We start from the raw sequence: 19431 nt of genomic DNA, 5'->3' as shown, positions 1-19431 counted from the left end.
CTGCAGGCCTATTGCCACTACTCAGGTCACAACCAAGACTCCTACCGTGACCCTGCAACCGGGATAGAAACTACATGGAAGAGAGAATCTCAAGTTTTCTTAATTAGTCTTGGCCTGAGATTATAACGGACTTTGTCAGGTACAGTCTGATCTCGAAACAATGTTTGTGGGGTTGTAGTGTTCAAGCGGAGATGTGGTGGTACAGCTTCCTGAAGAATATCGTCGTCTTCTTTCTCCGACCGAGTTCCACTCAGGCGTGCATCGCTTAAAGGTAGGAACCTAGGAACCTTTTCGTTTTCAGAGTCACTTATACCCTTACGGACCCACTGATCAAAGGGCAAAGGCAAAGGCACCTTCTTGCAATGCACGCCGTGTATCCAGTTTTTCTTTCCTTCGACCTTTATTGCTGTTTGCGTCACCAGGAGAACCTGTCGAGGTTCCCTCCAACGAGGCTCCAAATTCTTTGTCCTTTGGAAATTCTTCACGCAAACCCAGTCACCTGGTTGGATGGAATGACCTGGGTCTGCGGAGGCCTCTGGCAAAGCGTTCTGAACCTGTTGATGGAGAACACGCAATTTAGTTGTAAGGTCGTGCAAATAATCAATCAGCATTGGGTATGGTATATCAGAATATTTTCTAGGGCGAGGGACTCCCCATACATTAGCTGGGCGTCCGAAAACCACCTCGTATGGGCTAAGTCCCAAACGAGAATGCACAGCTGTTCTGGTGGACAGAAGAGCCAAAGGTAAAGCATCGGTCCAGGCAAGACCTGTGGTGGCTTGTATCTTTGCGAGCTTGAGTTTAAGGGTACCATTATAACATTCTACTAATCCCGCTGACTGTGGATGGTTTGCCGCATGGAACTTTTGCTTTATACCAAGACCTGCACAAACTTTCTGCATAACTTGGCCCACAAATTCACTCACATTGTCACTCCAGACAATACGCGGCAAACCAAACCTAGGAAAGAACTCTTTCAAAAGGACTTTGGCAGTAGACAAAGCAGTGTTGTCTTTCAGAGGGTAGGCCTCTATCCATCTGGAAAAGGCACATACCACCATCAGAACATATTTGAGATTGTTGCATTGCTCCATGTGAATATAATCGATTTGCAACACCTCAAAAGGATATGTCGGGGGAGCAAAATGACCTGCCGGAGTTGGCGTTCCCTTTCCCGGATTGTACATCAAGCAAATAATAAAATGCTTCACTACATTATCTGCACATTTTGGAATCCCTTCATTCTGCCACACTGGAGCCAGAAGTTTACATATTCCTTTCGCACTGATGTGGGCTGGACCATGCGCCATAGTAACTACAGGCAGTACATAGGCGTCTGGTAACAGCCAACGTTGGTGCTCTGACAATTCTACCCAACATCCCATCTCATCTAACATTCCTGTACTTTCTTTCCACTTTCTCAACTATTTCTCTGTAGCATCTTCCTGAATCGATCTCACATTTTCTATTGTGTCCTCACACATCCCTCTTTCCTTGACCCAATTTGCAGGGCCCGCCATATACATGCGACTCGTAGCATCTCTGGCTGTCCTTTTCGCTACCTCGTCCGCAAAAGCATTTCCACGACCAACATCGTCAGAGATCTTCTTATGTGCACTACATTTCACAATTGCTATCTGGGTAGGCAAGACAAGTGACTCAAGAAGATCAGTCACCAATTGACCATGCTGTATTTTAGTACCATGGGAGGTAAGGAATCCTCTTTCCTTCCACAAACGTCCGAAACTATGTGCCACACCGAACACGTACTGGCTGTCGGTATACACATTCACTCTCTTTCCCTTGGACAACACACACGCTCTGGTCAAAGCTATCAGTTCGGCCACCTGGGCTGAATTATGTCTGATGCGTGCTGTCTCCACAATTGTATGCAAAGTAGTAACAGCATAGGCTGAAGTTGTCTTACCATTCGGCAGTTTGAAACAAGACCCATCCACCCATAGGATTCCATTTGGATCCGTTAGCGGCGTATCTTTCAAATCAATTCTACCTTTTGTCTCCTCCCCAGTACGGAGAAAACAATCATGTTGTTCTTGAATATCCTCCTCTTTCGGAAGGGGTAACAAAGTGGCTGGATTTAAAGTGTTACATCGTTTGATGTGCACATGACTAGCCAAGAGCGTCAGCTCATATTCAGACAATCGAGCACTTGTAAGATGTTGCGTTTTCGTCCTGTTTAGCAAGGTATCCACTGCATGTGGTACCATAACAATGAGAGTATTATCTAGCACCACTCCAGCAGATTGACGAATAGAAACTGCTGCTGCTGCTGTAGCTTTAAGACAACTAGGCAATGCCTTGGCTACTGGATCTAACGTAGCTGAAAAATAGACACATGGCCGCTGTTTATCTCCAAATCGTTGTGTCAGGACTAACAACGCACAACCCTCTCTTTCATGGACATAGAGCGTGAAGGGCTTACTGTAATCCGGAGTACCCAACACAGGAGCAGAACACAGAGCAGTACGTAGATCAGTAAAACTCTTCTGACATTCGTCAGTCCAAAGAAGGGGTTGGGGCGTATCTTTCAAAGTGAGTGCTAACAGAGGTTTGGCCAGCAAGGAAAAGTTCGGGATCCATTGCCTACAATAAGAGGTCATACCCAGAAAGGCATGCACCTCTCTTTGTGTGGATGGCACAGACATTTGCGCTATTGCTTGAATTCGTTCTGGGGTTAATCGCCTTACCTCCTTTGATAAGAGATGACCCAAATAGGTAACCTCTCGACGGATATATTGTAGTTTAGAAGGCGAAGCCTTATGATTAAGATCAGACAAGTGACGTAACAATGCAACAGTCACATTCCTGCAGACATCCTCTGAGTCAGCAACAATTAACAAATCATCCATATATTGAATAAGAGTAGCACCTGAGGGCAAAGGGAAAGCATCAAGTTGACATTTCAGAGCTTGACTATAAATGGAGGGGCTTTCACAATAGCCTTGGGGTGCGTGCTTGAACCGGAAACTTCGGCCTCCTAGAGAGAAACCAAAAATATCTCTACTCTCTACGGCAATAGGAATGCTGAAGAAAGCATTCTTCAAATCAATGACAGAAAACCAAGTCGCTGAGGCAGGTATCATAGTTAACAAGGCAGTAATATCTGGGACAACAGGATACTGTGGTACAACAATTTTGTTAACCTCCCGAAGATCAATCACAAAACGATAAACAGGAGGCTGAGAAGGGTCGGTACGTTTAAGAACAGGAAGAATAGGACTATTACATAAATTTCCTCTTGTTTCCTCAATCACACCCTTCTGAACTAAATCATAAATGATATTCAAAAGCGCTCTTTCACCTTCATTGGAAATTCGGTATTGAGGAATGCGAGGCAATTTAACATTGGGCTTGAGAGTAATAACATAAGGCGGGATCTCAAGACAACCTACATCATTTGGACCTGTAGCCCAAAGCATTGTGGGAAGAGAGAGCAATTCAGGTGGGAATTGATGTTTAGACAAATACATTGGAGAAGTTAGTTTCTGCCCCAAAGTAAGATGTACACCAGAAGGAGAACAATATATTGTTGCATGCAATCTTTTCAATAGATCCAAACCCAACAGATTCTCGCCGCAACCCGTTGTTAAAAGAAGAGGAGCTTCTAAGTCATAGGGGCCAATTGAAATAGGCAGAGGGCTAGAGACTGGGTTACAAACTGGGGCGCCAGAAAATCCTACTGATACATTCGTTGAGCCAGACAAAGGTGCCCCAGGGAGTTTAGAGCGAATGATAGAACTTCTCATCGCACCAGAATCTAAAAGGAATGGCTCTGAAACACCCATTGTAGTGACATTAACATAAGGTCCACTCTGATCTACTGGAATCGATACAACTCCCTCACTTTGTCTATGGCTGTCCTAGTTAGCGTGAAGGCTTTCATTTTCACCTTCATCATGATAATCATCATTGTAATACTGTGTAGTCTGTGTATTCTATTGATCAAAGTAGTTCATAGAATTCGGAGGAGGAAGGGAACGCTGTTCTTGGGTCAACACACCTCGACCTCTACCCCTGGGCGCTAACTGATGAATACCTCGACCTCGTGGAGCAGATGATCCTTCACTTCGCTGTAATAAAACCGGGCAACTATTCTTAAAATGATCTTCCTCTCTGCAATAGGCACATTGATTAGGACCTAATAAAGGTCGTGGAACAAAAGGCTCGGGCTTTTGATACACCCTCTGAAACTGTGGAGGCTGTTGAAACTGGCGCTGAGCAAGACGGGGAGGACAAGCCTGTTGCAGAAGAACCTTCGTTTTTAATTCTTTAGTCTTTTTCTCTTGCTTATCTTTCTCTTCTTTATCCCTGTTCTCATAATATTGAGCAGTAGCCAATATCTGCGCAGAGGAAGAAACAGCCCATGAACTTTCAGAATCTTTCAACTTATGTGACAGCTCGGGAAGCAAATTAAATATGAATTTGTCTACAAATAATCGCTGTCCACCCTCTGTAGTCATATCCTGACCACTGTGATCAATAAACGTCTCTTCAAAACAAGTGAAGAAATCAGAGACACTCTCATCTTTCTTCTGTTTACACACAGTTAGTTTATCCCAATTAACTCGCAAGGGAGGCATCATCGTTTTCATTAAAGCAATAATCCTACCAGGTAGTTCTGAAATCAAAGCATCAGGCTTGGCACCCCCCACTTGGGCTGCATCTGCGGCAATTATAGCATTCCAATCAGCACCTAATTCCTGTGCGTGATTCTCTCTCCGAATTCGAGCCCATAATGCTTGTGGGACTACATTCCCCATTAACATATCAATAACAGCTAAATTCATAATGCAGGCGTCAACAGTCTGAGATAATTCTTTATAATAACCAGCAGGGTTTTTACAGGGATCTGGTAGAGACTGTTTAAGAGCCAAAACTTCAGATCTTTTCCAGGGGACATGTACCCATATACACTGGAAGTGTGCGGGAATAGCTAGATTAGCACCTGCTGCTGGAACCTCTTCTCTCCATACTGGAGGAACCTCTCTCATCAGATAATGTTTGGATGTCAGCCTAACAGCAGGATCGGAATCAAAGAAAGTCTGCGAGGAAAATAAGGATCTAAAAGAGACAAGTGTTTTTACAGCGTCCTCAATCTTAGGACCCACGATGAGTCCCTTATCGAAATTAGTCTGAACATCCAACAGACCCTGAGGAACTGAACCCAAATCCATATTTTCCCAACCTTTAACAAGAGTGTCACACATAACATTAAAAACATATCTCTGCGTGGGCGCTCCCCACTGATGAAGGGCAGCCAAAATATCGTTCGCACTATATAAGGGACCTTTCTCGATCCATTTACGAGCGAGAGAGTCCAATACCACTCGTTCATTGATGGTTGGAAGCTGGCTACGAGACTGTCTTCGAGAAAAAGCCGGAGACATATTAAGAGTCTCAAAGAAAGGAGACAGAAAACCAGAGACAGTATCTGTGATCCATTTACGGACAGTAGGAGAATTGGACATAAGGAGAGGGGACAAAGTATTGGGCGAACTAATAGGAGAAGAACTAACAGTTATAAGAGGAGCCAAAGGCAAAGGAGATTGTGGCTCTAGGGATGGAGGTAAAGCAACCGGTGGCAAAGGAAGTGGGGGCGGCAATACTTGAAGGGGCAAATGCGGGGGAACCGGAGCAGGCGGAGGCGCAACTAATGGGTGAACCGGTTGTAATATTGGGGGTGCATTAGCGCCTTGTACATAGGGAGGAGGCAATCTCAATAGGTGAGACATCAAAGGGTCTTCCTCCAGTTCCCTACTTTTATCAGGAGGGGAAGTAGGCAACACCGGATAGCATTTATCTATCGCCATACGATGCTGTCTCTCTGACATTTCTATTTCACGATCGATCTCATTATCTTTAAACTGCTGGGCAGCCTGTATAATCGTCATACTTTGTGCTTTCTTATCTCGTTTTGCCTGTTTAATTTCTCTCTGTTTGGCTTCCTTACGCCAAAGGCGGAAAGAGTCAAACATTGCCGGCCGGGCTTTTCTTTTAAACAAAACTGCTTCCAAATTATCTAATATGTCAGGCTCAAAGCTACCATTCTGTGGCCACTGTAAAACACCATCGTTCTTTGTGTATCGGATCCATGTCTCATTAAAGGCAATGGGGCCAACACCATGTTTAGAATAGAGCTCATAAGTGGGAGTTCCAACCGAAGGAATTGGACAAGAGTCCTCCAGCGGGGAGTCCCTGTCACAACCAAAGCAACAAAACTTCCTAAACTTACTCAGACCAGGCATCGTTATTTCACTGGACTTTTCACAAACATCAAGGGGGTTAAATCAATTAACACAGCACAAATGTACTCACCCCTCGGCTTCGGCTTTTGCAATAGCCGAATCAAAGACCCAAAGGACCAAACAAAATAGTGGGAGCTACCCACCACCAATACTTAACTAAGTGTCTTCTTACGCCAACAGAGACCCGTCTAATGTCTCGCCTTACCATACATCACCAAAGAAGGGCCAAAGCAAGGCGGCAGTCAGGGCAGCAGTCGTCAGCAGCCGTCAGGAAGGAGAAACCGCACTGAAAAAGACCTTCGGACCACTTTCGACATACAGGGGTCGCTTGACGTGGCTCGCGATTCCTCCGGAATTTTCTTGCGGGGCTCCTCACGACCTTCAGGCAGGACTACTACCTCTGAAGCCGCCCTACGTTGGGCACCATTTGAAGAACCAGAATCCTTCTGGGTCTGGCGGTGCTGGGAACGCCTTAATCTCCTGGGTCCACTTGCTTTACCTAACAGAGACACAGGACACTCTGTTGGGCGTAGAAGATCAGATTTATTAGCTGCAGCTAAGTACAGTTGTCCCAGAAGTACACTCGGTATGTTCTCAGGAGACTGCCACTTTACTCCGTGGCGCACAATCTCTTATAGTACATGGATGGCATGCAGATTAACCAAGAACACTCCCAAGATATATAAAAAGAGCCAATAAGGAAAGTACAAAAACAAGGCTTTGCCAATGAAAAGAACTTGAGAAATAAAGTATCAAGTAACCCGAAGAAGCCTCTCCTCCAACTGTGTTTGTCGTCCCTCCCCACAGGTTAATTCATTAACGTGTCCGCAACTGACTTGCAGGTGGCGAGATACATTTGGGTGCTTTGGAGGACAGTTGTGAAACGAGAGAATACGAGCAGAGGACAGCGAAGGCCATAGGATAAGATAAAGTCAGGAAAGAATGGTGCAAACCAACAGATAGTTGAGACAGGGATTAGTCAGACCAGACGGGGATTAGTGGACTCGGCCAGTCCCTGACACCAGTTCGTAAACAGAGGCAGAAGGCTATTTTGACACGCTGCTGCAGGAAAAGCAGAAAAGACCTGTTCGCCGTGCTGCCTGAGTGAGGGCAACACAAAATGGCGGTGGAACACAAAATGGCGGCTCTATACGATCGAGATCGAAAATCGAGTTTCCTCAGCAGGTGAGGAGGCTCTCCAACCTTCTGTCCTTCAAGGGAATTCTTCAGGGTCCTCTGGGAAGGGTCCTTGTTCTGCAAAACTGCAACAGCGACTTCTCCATTGACTTCCACTGGTCACGTGGCTATGTTCCCACTCTACCCATGAACCCCGCAAAGGCTGTGTGCTATGTCCGCAGCTCTTCTGGGTCTTCTGGATGCCGTCATGCTTTGCAGTTCACATTACATTTTCCTAATCTATGGTTTGATCTCACCCTGAAGACTACTGTATTTTGTGCTACTTACCTTATCAACATAATACACAAATAGAATTAAAATGCAATATCTCCGGGTAGGAGATATACCAATGTGTTTGTGTGATTCTATTTACTACACAACACTCAGTGTGTTTATAAAAATATACTTCTTTTTCGTTTAACCTCTACTACATGATTACATTGGTAAAATCAGCTGCTTAACACTTCTTCAAGATAAGTCAGAATGCTGCTCTCCACATGCTACCACTTTGATAACCATAGAAAGCTTTCAAAGACCACTAAAATCACCATAAGGGTTGCCTGGATTAGTGCAAGATGCATCACCTAAATAAGCATGCACCATATACAAAGCCAGCTTCCTACAATTATCCTTACACACAATGTTTGCAGGTCCCCATAGTAATATTGTGCAATGGCAGCAATGCTCAAGACCTCATAGAGATGGTGTGAGAAGGTGATCATGTTCAAGTCCCGACGAAGATAGGCTCTATCTCTATAGGGACTTGAACATCCCTGTAATCAGTGTGTGAAGATAATGATGGCAAAGATCATACAGAGATTAAAGCAACTTGAACATTATTATCACACTCTATTTTTGTGTGTGAAGGAAATAATGTTCAAGTCTCCACACAGATCATGGACACTTTAACATCATAATCTTTTCACACAAAATCTCTGTGAAGTCTGAAACATTTCTGTAATCACACACAGATATGATTTCCTTCACACAAAATCTCAAAGTCCGCTCAGAGATAGTGTGTGGCTATAGTGATGTTCAAGTCCCTGCCATGCGTAGGCTTGAATATGCCTATGAACACACACTAAAATAGTGTTAAAATATAATCATACTTAAATCTACAGAGAGATAGTATGTGAAAATAATCATTATCTTTACACATTATTTATGTGGGAACTCAATTATAGTCAAGTCCCCTGAGTAAAAATGTGTAAAGATCATGTTTATCTTCACACACTCCATGTGTGGGACTCAAACATGTTGAGATCCAAACAAAGATCATAGCGCGTGAAGAAACGGAAAGATCGTGAGTGACTTCTTCAAGCGCTCATAAAGAGAATGTGCGACAATAGACAAGCTCAAGTCAAAAAAGGTGTGTAAAGTGTGTTCTAGTCTAGAGATAGTGTATCATTATAGTGATGTCCAGGCCTCCTCAGACAGTGTCAAAAGTGACATTGTTTTATGGTAGTCATGTTCAAGTTCCCATTATTATAGGCTGTGAGCCTTATTCACAAGCATTATTTTGTTGCACATAAAGTAGTGCAACAGTAGTACTATTTATTGACTACTGAATACAATTCGCAAACCTACATGAGGAGATCTTCATCTCACCTCTCTTATACATGTGCAGAGATCTCTGCATAGAAGTTAACTACTTAGTTCTAAATTTGGGAGAGACCAATGGGAGTGGGTTAGAGAGGGATAGGAGGGGCAAGCAAATACAAAAACCCACTCACAAAAAAATAATACCATTGTTATTCACAAACTGCACTTCTATATCTCACTTCTAAAACTACACATCTAAAACTCAGCCCTAATGGTCACAAAACAGTAGGTGTACTCAAGTCTAGCCTTGGAGCAACTCTTGCAACACACATTGCCACTCACTGATACTGCAACACCCTCCCATAGAAATAATGGAGGTAGGGAGATAACATAACACCCAATAGAAATAATGTTAAAATATTTTCATTATTTCAATCCAAAATTAGCATGAAAGAGAATGGCAAGAGAAGGTTTCCAATAGGCCTAGTAGGCCTTCCGTAAGCAAGAAGAACATTTCTCCCAACGCTGCAAACCATCCTGCCCACACTCCAAATGTGCAGGCTACTCATTAGTCGAGATCTAATTGCCTTACTATCTGGATCAGGTGTGGACCTGAGCAGGTTGCTAGCAATCATGAAGGCTCTAATATCTCAGCGAAAGAGAACTTAAATAATTCAAAATGTTATCTTACCCTTTTGGACAATACTAAAGGCAACCATTGATGCTATAAACTTTCATGTATGCAAACTCTATGTACAGGGTGAACTTTCGAATACAATTGCAGTATTCACTTGGTAATCAATACAAAGTTGGGGGCACTAAACAGCCTGATATCTAGCATAAAGATCTCTCTGCACCCTAATGTCATCACCTCACTGCACAAACATTATGGAAAAGTTGAGTCCATTGCCCTATTTCTTAAGCAACTCGGTAGAGGAGATAAAGGAAAGCTCTAGACACACATTATTGGGGAAAGCACGGGCATAGAGGCAGACAAGCCCTTCAAAACAGCAACAAGGAGTATGCTGCTCTAGAAAACAATCGCCAATTGAAGAACAAACCAACTTATGCAGAAGTAGCTGTGAATGGAGCGAGGATTATCTCCCACCTCAAACAATGTTTTGTGGGATCAAAGATGACTCCATCTACATCTAGAGCTATCTCAGACATATATTCCATTCTGGGAGTGCTCTTATGCTTGTGATGTGTGGGAGGTGGTTAATTTCAAATATCTCATCATCTTAGTTCTCTCGCTGAGACAGCACCAATGGAAATGGATAAGAGTATCCAAATAGACAATAAAGTGAAATAGGTGTAAGAACTCCAATTAACTTCCAATCTCCACCCTCTCCAATGTCGAGGGCCATAGCACAAGGAGCAAAGGCGCACAATACAACTGAAAAGTTGGTTGTAGGAAAGTAGGATCTGCTTCTTATGGTTACCCCCACTTTTTGCTAAATGTGATATTGTTTTTGACTAGTCAGACTGGCTTCCTGCTTAGCAGGATGCCAGTCAATCTGCTTTCTCTCTAAACTGTTATAATATGAACTGACAGGGTTAACCCAGTATCCAATCTGCATAGCATATAGTATCCATGGACCCAGGGCATAGGTATCCCAGAGGCCTCCTATGGGCTGAAGCCTGTATTATGCCACCCATGAGAAGCCATGGAAAATGGAACTACAGGCCTACCTTTGCAGCCTGTGTAAGTTGGTGCATGCACCACTTACTTATATATAGTAAACCTATATCTTAAGGGTCACTGCATTTAGAACCAAGCAGCCTGCCCTCAGGATTATAGAGACCTGCTAGAGGGGTGACTTATAGTTTTTAAGTAAGAGGATGCCACTGCATGAGCAGGACACCCATGCAGCCTACGGAGTCCATTCTCCCGGGTAGTCAATGAGGCAGCCATTTACGACATATAGAGGAGCATTATGCAACTTGTGATGACCAACTCTAAAACAGCTGACAGTAACCATATCCTGTTTGGTATCAAACATTGTAAAATCATACCCCCACACCAGTAACAGGTGTGGGAGGTATGATTCCACCCCTCAAAAGCGAGCTTCGTGTGGTCCCTGGTGTTCCCGGTACCAGCCTACCAGTCCCAGGCAGCATAAAATGGTTGCTGCTGACCAGACACACATTTCTGCCCTTCTACTACTCAGCCAAGCTTGAGCAGGGGAAGACAGAACAATAGGCATCCTGTCACAGCCCAGACAGGACTAAGTGTATTAGGGCTAGGTCGGTGTGCTTGTCAGTGACTGAAAGTCTGCATGAGGGGCACATTTGGTGTCCCTGTCCATAGTTCAGTTCAAATTAGTCCCGAGAGCCGTTGGCTCCCGCTCTGGTGCAAAACTGGACAAAGGACATGGGAGTAACCTCCCCACTGTCCAGGCCCTCCCCTGGGAGGGTCCCCTGAATCTTGCCAACCCTCGTCTGTGGGTACATAAGGGCTTACCTGGCTGTAGGACTTTAGATTCGATGTGAAAAAGATTCTGAACCAGAAACCACTGAACTTTGACCATCTGGACATGCTAGACTTGGTTTGGGCCCGACGTCATCTCCCTCTTAGTCTGAAGCATCGTCTGTGCCCGTGCACCATACAGGATCTGTGCAGGACCTGTGGGGCATCAAGGACAACTGAAGATATCTCCCTTGGAGTGAAGGGGTCACTCCCTTGCATTCACAGGCACCGCAACACTGCTGTCTGGTCTGCTGACCCTGAGCTCCTACAGACTTTGAAGGCTTCAACATCACAGGAGGTATGTTACCATGTTCCTTGAGGTCCAAGCTGCCCTCTCACCAAGTTTCAGGTCAGAATACGCTGTGCGGGCTGCAATACTCGAACTCCTGTGTACCAATTACATTTGCAAGTGCATATGCTTGTTGGCTTTTCCCAAACAAGTGCATTGGGCTCCAAGTAGCTCCAACCTCTGGCACCATTTCCTATTTAAAACTCCGGCCTCCTCACACCGAGTGCTCCGTGGGCTGCTGTTTGGGGAAATTGCTCGAGGTCCCCTCACAACTCCTGTGTCTCCGACCTGTGGGTCTTCTTGAGGGTCAACGCTGCTTTTCTTGGGCTCCCCTGCTTTCTCTAGGCTTGCCCTGACTCCCCTGTGTTTGGTGAGTCTCCTGGACCTTGCTAATCCTAACCATACACATCCTTGACCTTCTGCGTGGGTTGCCATTGCCAAGGCTTGTTGGTGCTCCAGCCGGACACCGATCCCCTCAGTACTCGACATCCTTCACAGGACAGCTCGTATCCAGCTCCTGGTCATCCTCAACGTCTCTTGGTCCCCATAGCTGCAGAGTCAAGAACTCCATAAACCCACCTGAAGCACCCGACAATGGTAGGCATTTGTCTATTAAGCCCTTGGTCACTCTTGAGCGAGCCAAACTCTGTTCACTCTGTTTTCAGGTACTCTGTCGGAATCCAAAGGTCGATTCTTGGTTAAGACACTTTCCTTCTTTACAGCACTGGCTCATCTTCGCCGTTGAACCCAATGAAGGACTTTGGTTTCCGATGCCACTTCAGACCTATGCACCAGGCTTCCCTGGGATATGTAAGTTGGAGAGCCACCCCACCCGTGGATACTGAGGTACCCAACATCCTAACTTCCAAGGGGTTTCTTTGAGGTCCACTGGGAAGGGTTCTTAAACTCTAAAACTACAACCTCGACTTTCCCATAGAATTGTACAGAGCACGTGGTCGTGTTCCCACACTGCACTCATCCTCCGTGGGGCCCCTACTTACTCACCTTGGCTGGTTCCTTTGGGTCCCAGTGATTCTACGTCCTCTTGACACTGTCTTGACTCGAGTCGTGATTCTTATACCACTATTTTATTATATGGTTTGGTCCCCCCCGAGGCCCACTGTGTATTAGTGCTATTTACTGTCATTTGTGTGCTTTGTGACTATCTCCGTGTAGGAGACACTGTGTCATACTAGATAATATTATATTAATAAATACACATTTTGTATAACTACTGTGTGGTTCTCCTTTCATTTAACCAATACTATAAGGTTGCATTCTGGTAAAACAAGCTGCTTAACATTCCTTCAAGACTAAGCCTGAAGGCTGCTCTCCACAGCTACCACTTGGATAGCTTTCTAAGGTTATCTTTAAACAACCCTTATGGTGATTTAAGAAGTCAAAGTGGGCATCTTGCACCAGTCCAATTAGTCGACGGTATTTACCAGTCCAACTTCTTACATTGGTCACCTGTCAGATTGGCAAAGAGAGAACGCAAAAAGACAACGTAAAAGAAGTAACGATGATCCTAGAACAGCTGAACACGTGGTGAAGCTAAGCAAAACGTACCTATTCTCAATATTCAACAAGATTCAGGCAAGGAAGGATGGGTCAGGCACACTCAGAACAGTTTCCTCCAGATTTTTTGGGGAGAGAAAGACTAGACACAGGGGGTTACCAAGGCTTAACAGACCACTTAGTGGCCTGTGGTACTCCCCCTACACAGCTTACCCACCCACAGAATGCACACCTGGCACTACCAGGTAAAGATTTTCTAAAAGGTAAAGTGGGTTTAGGGTCTGACAAAAAGGTGTGAGTGCAAAATGGGCATCACCTCTTACTTGTTTAATTATATATGTAATGTTAGTTTACAACCACAATGTCCAGCCATTTTTTTGGGATCAGTCTGTTTCTCATTTGGCCCCAGTTTGGAAACCAAGAAGCAAAAACTGAACTGTTTTATAATTAAATGAAGTGATGTTAGATAAATAAAACCATGCCTTTGCAATGCATCCGTTCCATAAACCTTAAGCAACAAAAGTGCAGAAAATTCACAATTCAAACTACCTAACATTGAATATCCATGCAATAGCACAATTTACACTTGTAGTCATTATAGAAAAGCTCTTTTGGTGCTTTCTTCTTTTTTAGGTTCCTCCTAAACAGTAAGGAAAATGTCTTGCAGAGACAGCACATGCGCTATCAGTGTACTTGTAGGCAGTCCATTACTTACCAGTGGTTGGCTTTACTGTCTCTCTCTCTCTCAATTGCTTGCTTCTTCTTGGTTAGCTGATGTAGGCTTCTTGCTTCTTCATGTGGCATCCCTCCCCTGAGCATGAACGCATTACTTGTATACTTCCACTGCTTATTCTCTTGGGCACTGCTTTTATCTTTAGATATAAGCACACTGGTAGAGTGAGGCCTTTTCAGCTGGACCCCTCATGTACTACTTCTCCCTCCCTGTCACTTCCTCCTGTGTGTTGCTTGGCCCACCCTCTCTCCATCCTTTGAAGACCGTCCCTCTCTCCCACCCTCCATTGTCCATGTGCTTGCTTCCACCTCCTCAACACCTTCCTGTTGTCCATGTTGTCCCCAGCCCTTCTCTCCATCCTCCACTGATTTGTTGCCCTTGGCATACCCTCCCTTCCACAATGTTGCCTGCCGACGCACTGTCCCTCCATAGCAAACATAAAAAAGCATTATGACACGGCCAGCTCTGGCCGTGTCATGTTGCTTTTTCCCCCCACCTGTACAGTTGTCAGTGTTACTCCTGCTCCCACATGCCCGCGCTCCAAGTTGCCCCCACACCACCCTCCAGCCCGCAATAAATAAATGCTGGCGGCTACATAATAGTTTTGTTAATTTTTTATTCTGCCATCTTTTCCTTCGGGCATTTCTCACAGAAGGGTAATTAGAATTAATTTCCAGTTGGGAAGTTTAGTGTCTGCCTACGAATTAGTCTTCTTTATATCTGCATGCACCAGCACATGCACAGTAAGTCAAAGCTTCATGTGTGATCTTGGGCTGCTCTCTAAAGTGTTAAATCATGGAAGATTGAAGAGTCTGATCGGAATTATAACATGACATATTTCAATTACCAGCCCGTAATTACTAGAATATTCTTTTGTGCTGATGCAATCTTTACCCGTCCTGCATTTCTGTCAAACCTTTTCGTTAACACCCCAAAATCCCCCCAAAAATTTGACCTAATACAGTCGTAGTATTTACAGTAATCCTGAGTGGTGTAAAAATGAAAACCAGTGGGGCAGGAGACAATTGCCTCTTCCTTTTCACCCTTTAATCTAAGCCGATTGAACGTTTTCAACAGGGCCTCAGTGTTCTCTTTATTGTATAGAATAAAAAAGATAAATATGAACAAACAGGTAGCTCATCTGCTCAGCTGGTGTAGTATTGATATGTGACAGACTACTGCTTCGGCCTCAAGGTCTGTCAAAAGTTACCTGCAGCTATCTCATCTTGGCCTATGGCTGTGCTTGCGTCAGGAGACCTGACCCGCACAAAAGTTCACAAGGCGAGGCAACAGAGGCCACTTCTCACGTACTTCTGTGAATGCCTCATTCTCACCTGTGCTGTTACTTGTGTCGCACCAATTTGCCTAACTGGTACTCATGTAAGTGCTCCAAAGTTCATTTTTTTAGGCACGGGGAAATTAAGTGATTTTCCCAGAATATATGTTGATCCAACATGAAGACTAGAGTTCCAAGTTCTAAATCTGCAGCTCTGGCATAACGCCACATCCTTTCCAGCTTGAAAACTAGCTCATTTATAAAGAAGGTGGTTGAGCACAGCCTATGCTACTGTAGTATGTCCTCCTAGACTACACTAGTGGTACAACAACAAACTATCTTTAAAATACACAGAAAGGACATATTGAAGTGGACAATAAGGTGGGCTGTTTTACAGCAGAACTTCACACCTCAGCTGAAGAGCTAAGCCCCAACAGTACTAAGTGCCGATGCCAATCAGTAGCTAGGCCACGGTGGGCCCTAATGCAAGATAAGAATGTGGGCTCCTACAAATCTCCCCTGTTTTGGCTTTAAAAAACAAATAGCCGCCAATTAGGGTGAAATAGGACCCAGTGTCTCTGCATCTACTTCAATAAAGCTTGATATATATCTGAAGCACCATTTTACAATTTAATAAAGCCAAGGAGGCTCTTACAACTGCTTTATATACTGTGATTAGCAGTGGTCATGTCAGCATTTTTTCTTTTCCCTACCGAGCCCCTCTGTTGTTAGTGCTGACCCCTCACATGCCCACTCTCCTGCCGACAACCAGTTTAAAAAAAACACTATTATGCAGGTAGAGCTGACTGCATCATGGCATTTTTTTAAGGTTTTTTTTCTAACTTTCTTTATTACCCTTTATGCAGCAGACAAAAATTACAATACATTTCCGAGCCATGGCCACGTTACAGTAACTAAGAACATTCCTAAAGCATAGTTTCTCTTCAATCTCCAAGACATCTTGTAATGATCAAGTGTGCTCCACCCTGGGTCTGTGTCAGAGGGGTTTGGCTGTCTGCTCAACAGTATGCCATATGGGAAATAATGCATGCACAATCATTCTGGGAGGGAGGGCAGCAGACACCCTCCATTCGAACTATCTGTCTTACCCATTTCAGCTCCTATCTCAAAATTTTTAAAACTGACAATGTCAATTTCATCCATGGAGCAGAGCAGGCATGCTGCTGTAAACACAGCAAAAAAACTTTGACAAAGCCAGTAGATCTCTTGGCAGCAACACCTAGAGGCTTTACCAATGCTTGGTATATGACTGTTCTTCACCCACCTTTACGCAGTAAAACAGCTTGTTGACATTCCCAAAGTTTTGTAACAGATTTTAAAATAAGCAAATCAAATGATTTAAAAGTAATTACATATCATGACAATATTTGAATACATTTTCTAAGAACATCACTATTTTTCTGGAAACATGCCTTTTCTATTAAACTTAAACTTCCTCCATGCTGCAGGCATAACATTGCTGCAGTTCAGTGTCTGTGAGGCGTAGCCCTAAGCACAATGTAGCCATCGTCTAAAAGAACGCATTCCGTAGTGCATATTAATATGTGATCAAAGGGAAAGTTACATAAAGACTCTGAATTCCTGTTAAACGCATTAAAATGCAACAATAGGCATTGATGCTGCTAGGTTTTTTGCAAAAAGCATTCAGATCAGTTTATGTTGTATCACGGTGTAGTGCACCATCATTGTTTAATAGCAGATAAGGCTCAAACTGCGTTTGTGGAGTATTCTGGGATTCGAAACTGACCCAAATTGCTTTTAGCGATGTTTATAAAACCAACAGTAATTTCAGAAACACAACTTTATTTACATGAAGCTGTTGAATTTAGACTATGTATTTTAATAAATAGAGAAAAGGTTAATTTGCATGGAAAATAGTTTTTTAACAGGGTTATGCAGCTTGTCCTTTGTTCTTCTTGCTGCTAGCTTGTGTTCCTAATGAGCAGACATTTCAAAGTGTGTTTAAGACTGCAGTACCACCTCCTGTTGAAAGGGGAAGATCTGAGTAAAAATATAAACACACTTTATGAAACGCAGGTTCCCACAAGGCAATTTTTAAAAAAAAGTTGTAAAAATTGACACAGATGTTCCTCAAGTCATGTTTATCATTTAGAAGACATTGACTTGTAGGGATCCACAGAGTGAGTGTGCTATCACATCCAAGTCCGCACAAGCAGTGCCGGTGCTGAGCACCGGAAACCAATTAATTGTCAACACCACACTTATGACAGTCTGCCACATGGTGACACTGCTCAGCTAATTTAGAGATGCACAGAACAACAGTTGTTTATAAATAAAATAGACATAAAAACGACTAATACCTGCCTCCCTAGCCATTCCTTTAGCTTTGTAGACCTGGAAAAATCAGAACTGTCACACTTGCAGGCGAGAAAGATTATTAGTAGTTGTTTTGGTACCGCAATTGGCAGCAATTACAGGGGGCAATGGGTGGTGCAAACTGCAGTGGCCTTCTAGTCAGGACCCTAGCACTTGTTATTTTACAAATTAAGCACTGCTCACAAGGATGGTAACACAATCAATTCTCTCTCTCTCTCTCACACTACTACTACTACTACTACGGTACACCATACAGGTGTCACAAGCTCACAGCACTGACATTCTGTGTGCAAGTTGAGTGCAAAGTTCTGGTTTTCACATAAAAGTAGGTCATGCTCATACAGATAAAAGGGTCTGGTCACATCATAAATCACAAAACGCTGTATGCTGCCACCATCGCTTTCAGTAATACACTTAGGACAGGAACAATATTCCACCGTCTATTATGAGGGCATGCTTGATGCTCCTCTTGAGGTCACAGGACAGATCCTGGACCTCACATGCTCAAGGACAGGCATAGCACTCAGTACATAGGATAGATTAGTAGGATGCTATGGTCACAAAAATAAAAGTTAGGTTACCAGTTCAACTTTCAGTTGGGCAATCGGGCCAGGGAACAAGCCTGGATATAATGCAGGGGACAATTTCAAAACTATTCATCATTTGTAACAAAAATTGTTGGCATGAAAGGCTTAAATAACTCACTTATTTGAATTGAAATGGTTTACATAAATGTTTACCTCCTTATAATGAAAACTCTAAACGTCTGTGACTGAGTGACTATTCGTAGTACATCTATTCTTATAAGGCTTTTTACTCCAGGACCTTTTTCTTGAAGGTGTGAATTCACGCAGGACACAGGTGTGCACCTGTTTTTATGTGATGCACTTTCTATAGCACACACTTTTAAATATTACTCGGCGGTGCTGCAAACAGCACAGCTCGAAAATAAAGAAAGGGAATGAGAACTCACGGTCTGCCGCGCTTGCACCAACCAGGAAAAATTTCAAGGAAAATGTATGTGCTCTAGAACATGCATTCACAAAAAAGCAGGCGCATAGCTGTGGCCTGCAAGAGGTACTCCTTCATGACACGGTCCCTATTTCTCAATCATTAAACATTTTCAAGTCAGTGGAAAGGGCATGCACAATTTGTTCATCCTTCTTCGGCACTGGAACTATTTTGGATCCTACAGAGAGCACCGTGGACACAGAGGAGCCCAGTTCCTGATTCTGTAGGTACATGCCAAATGTAGTCTGTGAAAGACAGAATAAAGATACATTCATTAGTAAGCGGTTAAATGGATCAAGGTGTTGCTACTTTGTAAGAATTAATACATGTTTGAATGAGAAACATTTAACTATATATATAAATATATATGGCAACTCACCTGACTGTTTTCCAAAAGGAGATTCCACATTGACATCCATGCATGTAATGAGTAAGAATCACGCACATTGGTATTATATCAGAGAACTGTCTGCTTGTTATTTTGAAAAGACTATACAATGCACTGCGGGACTTACGTTTTTACTTTCAGTCTTGTTACATAGCCTTTTTAAAGCACGCACACGCGCACTTCTGTGTTTGTCTTTCACCCGTGAGCAAAGCTATTGTGCCAAAACGTTGGGATATGAAAGCGGACGCTGCTGAACACTGAATGAAACTACGTTGCCCGTACTGGGCCTCAGTTTGTTGTTTTACACTGTGGTGTTTGATGGGCTGCTCCGTGCCCATTGTCCTGAGGCCGCCCTGTAGGGTCGGGGGCTCCAGAATGAGAGAACTGTGCTTGGTGTTTAAAAG

The 19431-nt window shown here is 43.7% G+C and overlaps 1 protein-coding gene across 2 annotated transcripts in view; it reads right to left on the bottom strand.

The window, feature by feature from the left end:
- LOC146822679 (molybdenum cofactor sulfurase-like) overlaps positions 1 to 19431 on the bottom strand; it is a 1712661-nt gene that overhangs the window by 69424 nt on the left and 1623806 nt on the right. Inside the window, exon 15 of one of the 2 annotated variants that reach the window (XM_085606872.1) lies at positions 14597 to 18884. The exons of the other annotated variant lie outside the window; for it this stretch is intronic. Coding sequence (XP_085462998.1) covers positions 18735 to 18884 — 150 coding nt within the window. The 3' untranslated portion in view covers positions 14597 to 18734. Of the gene's footprint in view, positions 1 to 14596; positions 18885 to 19431 lie in introns of those variants that run through there. 2 annotated transcript variants of the gene reach the window in all.

This window comes from Triturus cristatus, chromosome 5_2 (genome assembly GCF_964204655.1).
Source record: "Triturus cristatus chromosome 5_2, aTriCri1.1, whole genome shotgun sequence".
Taxonomy (NCBI): Eukaryota; Metazoa; Chordata; class Amphibia; order Caudata; family Salamandridae; genus Triturus; species Triturus cristatus.
The sequence above is the reverse complement of the archived record's forward strand: the minus strand, read 5'-3'. Positions and strand labels throughout refer to the sequence as shown.